General features: G+C 39.2%; 1 protein-coding gene across 1 annotated transcript in view; it reads right to left on the reverse strand.

Annotated features, from left to right (window-relative positions):
- Window positions 1-7,259, reverse strand: part of trim67 (tripartite motif containing 67) — a gene marked incomplete at its 5' end in the record, with an annotated part of 121,472 nt that overhangs the window by 4,994 nt on the left and 109,219 nt on the right. The window contains 6 exon segments of the mRNA XM_032543078.1: window positions 170-294; window positions 3,040-3,178; window positions 4,053-4,111; window positions 4,114-4,152; window positions 4,155-4,192; window positions 4,194-4,209. Of these exon segments, the coding sequence (XP_032398969.1) occupies window positions 170-294; window positions 3,040-3,178; window positions 4,053-4,111; window positions 4,114-4,152; window positions 4,155-4,192; window positions 4,194-4,209 (416 nt within the window).

Below are 7,259 nucleotides of genomic sequence, written 5' to 3' on the forward strand. Positions count from 1 at the left end.
CTATGTTAAAATACAGGGGCATAAGCTATACACCCCCCTATGTTAAAATACAGGGACATAGGTATAGGAAACGCAAAATATATTTTTGTGTGTGAACTGACACAGACGTTGTATTGTATCTTATATGAGAAATAAACCTATGTGTAAAAATCAAGAAAACACAACTTACCTTGGAGAATGCGGCCGTTCCCAGCACCACGCGGTCGTCGTAGCTGCTGCAGGACACGGTCTGGTTTTCATTGGTCAGAACGATGTCCCGGTGCGCCGTGGTGGGGTCAAAGGTGAACCAGGCCACTGTGGGAAGGACACAGCAGTCGGTCAGGATGCCACATCTGCATCTTTTCAACAGAGTGTTACTAAGAAATACAGAATAAGATGTTCTGGAAGTCTGTGCCGCCATTCAGACACAAATCTCCCAAAACGGACCCTCACCAACACGTTGCACACCTTTGTTTACCGAAGCGTACAATGACGTCATTTTACCAGCTTTGCATCATGTTGATGATGCTAATCCAAAACAATCTGCTCAGTTTCTCTTTATAACAATTTTAACTCCCTGTTTTGACGTCTAATGTAATATTATAATAATGAAATATAATATTAAGAACCGAAGAGAAGATGTATGTATATATAAAAAGAAACATTCAAATGTTAAAATGAGTGAAATTATGACAAAAGGACAAATCAACCAAAGCCTCAAGAAACAGTTGATTCTACTAGCCACACACACACACACACACACACACACACACACACACACACACACACACACACAGAGTGCATTACCCATTATCTCGCTTGACGACAGAAATGCTTCATCACTGATAAGTGATGCATAGTGATGCATGAGGAGTTGAGTGGAGGCAGTCCAATCATACAAATACCTCGGGCTGTGCTGGCACAAACTGGACTGGACAACACCAGCAGCCACCTGTACGGAAGACACAGACCGGCTGTACTTCCTGAGGAGCTCGCTCCTTTAACATCTGCAGCAAACTGCTGTGGATGTTCTACAGTCTTGTGGTCCCAGTGTCCTCTTCTACACTGTGGTGTGCTGGGGGGGCAGCATATCAGAAGGACACCCACAGGCTGGACAAACTGATCAGGCGGGCCGGCTCTGTGTTCGGCATGAAGCTGACTCACTGGTGACGGTGGCAGAGAGGAGGACATTGGACAAACCTGGCATTACTGAAATGCCAGCCACCCCCTGCACACCGTCATCACACCCAGAGGAGCCGGTTCAGTGGAAGGCTGCTCCTTCCCAAGTGCCGACCAACAGACTCAAGGACTCCTTTGTCCCTCATGCCATCAGACTATACAACTCCCCTAGGGGGAGAGGAAATAGGCAGGACCAATACAAATACATACATACATATATACATATAACATACATATATACATACATGCATACACAGTACACATACATACATACACACAGTAACCATAAACATACATCAACGCACACCTAGTCCACTTTATCACTTTATCACTTCAATACTGGACTCAACACTGACACTTTAATAACATTTATGGTCTTTTTTGTTTGTTTTATTTGACAAATGTTCTTATTGTTGTTATTATCATTATTGTTATTTTGTTGTCTTTATACTGTCTTTTCTTTTCTTTTTTTATCTTTTTTTAATTTGTTTTTTCTTGCTAAAACTGGTGCTGGAATTTTCAATTTCCTTGCGGGAGTCATCCCAAAAGGATCATAAAGAGAAGTCTAAGTCTAAGTCTAAGTAGTGAAATATACACAAAAATAATTATGCCATACATTTTAGAAATCTACATCAACATCAGTGCTGTTTTATACTCATATATAATATAATATACATTATTTAATATACATCTAATCACACACACACACACACACACACACACACCACACACACACACACACACACACACACACACACACACACACACAGTGTTTGTTATGCAGCCACAGCCTCTATCTACTGCTGTTTTATTCTCGTGCTATGAGTCACAGCCCATAATTTCTTCTCTTTCTCTCTCTCTCTCTCTCTCTGTGTGGCTACAGGAAGCTACAGACCTCGAGGAAAGAGAGAGAGGAGTCGACGAGGGGGGAGAGGAGAAAAAAGAGGCGAGCTGGCTAAGAGAGAAAGATGACAGAGAGAAAAAAGAGGAAGGAGGGCGAGAGGGATGAAGAGTTATCAGTCAGAAAACAGGCCGCTCAGTGGTGGTGTGGTTGGCAACGTGAGACTCTTCCTCCCTCATCTCACTGTGGGAATGGAAGATCTTTTCTTTCCTCTTCATTTCTATGAGTCCTTTCTCTTCCTTTATTTTCTCTTCTTACCTATTCTCCATTTTCCTTTCCTTCTCATCCTTCCCCTTCCTAGTTTTCCATTCCCTAATTGTCCTCTTTTTCTATTTTTTCTCATCCCTTTGCTATAATGTTTCTTTTCCATTCCTTTCTTCCTTTGTCCAATCCCTTTTTTCTTTTCCCCTCTTTCCTTATGCCCTCCTTTCTGTCCTTTCATATCCCTCCCTTTCTCTACTCCTCACCATTATATTCTCTCTTTTCCTTCCTTTCCTTTACCCCCTTCTCCTTCTATTTTCTCTCCCTTTCTTTCCTTGCCCATTCTCTCTTTTCCCTTATTCCTCCCTCATTTCCTTTTCTTGTTTTGCCCTCCTTTTCCATGTATTCCCTTTCTTTTGCTATTCTCGTTTTCATTCCATTTGCCTTAATCTCCTTTCCTTTCCCTCTGTCTCCCTTCCTTTCCTTCCTTCCTTCAACACACCACTATTCTCCTTTCTCCTCCTTTCCTATATTGTCTATTCTCTCATTCTCCATTCTCATTCTTATTCTTCTACCTTTACCTTAAAAAAAAAACCTCCAGATTCATCTCCTAATCTCTTATCTCATCAACCTTACATGGCACAAATTCATGTGTCATGAGACCTGTTTTATGAAGATTATCACAAACAAAACTGCACTGTTGAGAAAAAATAAAAAGCCGAGACCAAAGACCACCAGAGGACATTATTAAAAAGGAGAGACAGACCCCCCCTACCCACCGTCAGAGGTCTTGAGCACCACGGTCTTGCTGTAGGGCCCCACACCGACGGCGTTGTAGGCCTTCACCCTGGCGTTGTACGAGCTGTTGAAATGAAGTCCGTCCACCGTGCACACCGTCTCCTTCCCCACATACACCTCCTACGGACACACACACACACACACACATTTCAGTAGCGTAGTCGCAGATTAAGTGCATGTACAGTGGCTAGAGGAAGTTTACACCCCCCATGCTAAAGTTGATTGAAAAAGGAACAAAAAACCAGAACATTGTAAAAGAACAAACAAGAAAAAACATTGAAAAAGAACATTTATTTATTTACAATGTATTATCCATTCATAAAGAATATTGGTGTCCTTAACAGGTTGGATTTTCCCACATTTTTTGAATTAAGGCGTCAAGATCAATTTCCAAAAGATGGTTTTTTTTTTCCTCTTTAGCCTGGGGGTGTAAACTTTCTCAAGCCACTGTACATGTCTGTTTGCTACTTAAACACATAAAACGCGTACATGGACTAAAGGATTATATAGACTCACACATTTAAAATGCGTGTTTAGGGCGCCTGGTTAGTTCACTTGGTAGAGCGGGCGCCCATAAATATATAAATAGAGGTTTACTCTATTTGACTCCGACCTGCAGCCCTTTGCTGCATGTCATTCCCCTTCTCTCTCCCCTATTAAGTCTAAGCTGTCCTATATAAATAAAGGCCTGAAATGCCCAAAAATAATCTAAAATGCATGTTTACGCACACACAAACAGACACACACACACACACACACACACACACACACACACACAAACTATCATCTGGTTTTAGACCGAGTTGAGCAGCATGTGGATAATTAATGATGAAATAAAAACGAAAGACGAGCTACAGAAAAGACATTTACTGCATTTTGGAATACATTACTGTCACATTAGTGTTTTACACCCATTTCATTATAACTCGGTGTGTGTGTGTGTGTGTGTGTGTGTGTGTGTGTGTGTGTGTGTGTGTGTTTCCGAGTCCACCACCCTGTACTGTCCTCCGTTGCCGTCGTCCAGCTCCAGGATGTCCCCCTCGATGGGGTGGTGGGGGGTGCAGCCACCTTCCAGGCCAGGGTGGCGCTGTTTCCTGGGTGCAGCACTTCTCCAGCTGCAGGGGGGCCGCCGGCCCGAGGTCCAGACTCCACTGTGGGGGAGGGGGGGGGACATATGTGATGAGACCAATTGTAATTGTAATTGGAGTGGGGGAAGGGGAAGTTGGGTCGGGGCGGACAAAGGGAAGATGGATGAAGAGAACAGGAAGACAAACAGGGTGATGCAAACAGCTGGCTGGGTTGCCTATCAACAAACTGAAGGGAGAGAAAGAGGAGATTTTGCTGTGGATCATGTAGAAAATAAAAATAAAAAAGTGGAAGAGCTCCGGGTGCATTTACAGGACAATAGCTGGGAACCAGTGGAGGTTTTAAGGAGGTCATGTGACGACATTTAACACTTACAGAGGTGGCAGGGCTAGTGGTGCGTGGGGTTAGACCGATATACGCTTCAAAGACTGATGCATGTTGTGTAACTAAAGCTTGCAGCATGTCATTATGTAATCGCCATTTGTCTTATTTCTTACCTCCCAAAGATGTATTTACATACACTGAGATACTCCCAGTTGAAAGACACACTGATTAAAATTGGTTAAACTAGTTAAAGGTAGAGTAGGATTCTCTTATGGTTAACCCTCGTGTTGTCCTCGGGTCAAATTTGACCCATTTTCCTTTTTGTCATCACAAATGACGGGTCTTCGAAATAAGCCGAACATGTCAACATTAGAAATATCAAATAACTTCGGAAAAAACAGAAAAAAAGCACCCACAACATTGGAAAAGTGACCAAAACAAGTCATAAAAAGTGATAATAGTGTTGACTTTTTTTCACGGTTGACGGGAAGACAACACACGGGTTAAAAAAGCCGAGAAACGTATTTTAACGTAGGAACCAGCGTATCAAATATAACGTCTGATAAAAAGACATATCTGTCTAACCCTCGGTGATAAAACAAACAAAACAACAGGAAAGAGGCCAAAATAACCAGTGAACACACACGTGGAGATGTCGGGGTAGTTAAGTCTTCTTCATCCATCATCTCATCTGTTTCATTTCATTATCGGTGTGTGATGTGAGTGATGAAGAGGAGGAGGAGGAGACACGGAGGAAATAGGTCTACATTTAAATTCAGACTCACTTCAACTAGGTCTACATTTAAATTCAGACTCACTTTAACTAGGTCTACATTTAAATTCAGACTCACTTTAACTAGGTCTACATTTAAATTCAGACTCACTTATCACTTATAGGTACTATTTAAATTCAGACTCACTTCAACTAGGTCTAATTTAAATTTAGACTCACTTTAACTAGGTCTACATTAAATTCAGAGATCACTTTACACTAGGTCTATTTAAATTCAGAATCACTTCAACTAGCTCTAACATTTAAATTTAGAACTCACTTTACTAGTCTACTTTAAATTCAGACTCACTTCAACTAGGTCTACATTTAAATTCAGACTCACTTTAACTAGGTCTACATTTAAATTCAGACTCACTTTAACTAGGTCTATTTAAATTCAGACTCACTTCAACTAGGTCTACATTTAAATTCAGACTCATTTCAACTAGGTCTACATTTAAATTCAGACTCACTTTAACTAGGTCTACATTTAAATTCAGACTCACTTTAACTAGGTCTACATTTAAATTCAGACTCACTTTAACTAGGTCTATTTAAATTCAGACTCACTTCAACTAGGTCTACATTTAAATTTAGACTCACTTTAACTAGGTCTACATTTAAATTCAGACTCACTTCAACTAGGTCTACATTTAAATTCAGACTCACTTTAACTAGGTCTATTTAAATTCAGACTCACTTCAACTAGGTCTACATTTAAATTCAGACTCACTTCAACTAGGTCTACATTTAAATTCAGACTCACTTCAACTAGGTCTACATTTAAATTCAGACTCACTTTAACTAGGTCTACATTTAAATTCAGACTCACTTAAACTAGGTCTACATTTAAATTCAGACTCACTTTAACTAGGTCTACATTTAAATTCAGACTCACTTCAACTAGGTCTACATTTAAATTCAGACTCACTTCAACTAGGTCTACATTTAAATTCAGACTCACTTTAACTAGGTCTACATTTAAATTCAGACTCACTTAACTAGGTCTACATTTAAATTCAGACTCACTTTAACTAGGTCTACATTTAAATTCAGACTCACTTTAACTAGGTCTACATTTAAATTCAGACTCACTTCAACTAGGTCTACATTTAAATTCAGACTCACTTTAACTAGGTCTACATTTAAATTCAGACTCACTTCAACTAGGTCTACATTTAAATTCAGACTCACTTAACGGTCTCATTTAAATTCAGACTACACTTAACTAGGTCTACATTAAATTCAGACTCTTAACTAGGTCTACATTTAAATTCAGGATCACTTAACTGGTCTACATTTAAATTCAGACTCACTTTAAATAGGTCTACATTTAAATCAGCTCACTTAACTAGGTCTACATTTAAGTCAGACTCACTCAACTAGGTCTACATTTAAATTCAGACTCACTTTAACTAGGGCTACATTTAAATCATCACAACTAGGTTTAATTAAATTCAGACTCACTTAAAACTGGTCTACATTTAAATTCAGACTCACTTTAACTAGGTCTACATTTAAATCAGACTCACTTCAACTAGGTCTACATTTAATTCAGACTCACTTTAACTAGGTCTTAATTTAAATTTAGACTCACTTCAACTAGGTACATTTAAATTCAGACTCACTTTAACTAGGTTTTAACATTGAAATTCAGACTACTTCAACTAGGTCTACATTTTAATAGACTACTTTAACAGGTCTACATTTAAATTCAGACTCACTTTAACTAGGTTCTAGATTTAAATTCAGACTCACTTCAACTAGGTTTTTAGACTTAAATTCAGACTCACTTAACTAGGCTTATCCATTTAAATTCAGAACACTTCAAATAGGTCTACATTTAAATTCAGACTCACTTTAACTAGGTCTACATTTAAATTCAGACTCACTTTAACTAGGTTTTAGATTTAAATTCAGACTCACTTCAACAAGGTCTACATTTAAATTCAGACTCACTTTAACTAGGTTTTAGATTAAAATTCAGACTCACTTTAACTAGGTCTACATTTAAATTCA

The sequence above is a fragment of the Etheostoma spectabile genome, chromosome 18 (genome assembly GCF_008692095.1).
Source record: "Etheostoma spectabile isolate EspeVRDwgs_2016 chromosome 18, UIUC_Espe_1.0, whole genome shotgun sequence".
NCBI classification, from domain to species: Eukaryota; Metazoa; Chordata; class Actinopteri; order Perciformes; family Percidae; genus Etheostoma; species Etheostoma spectabile.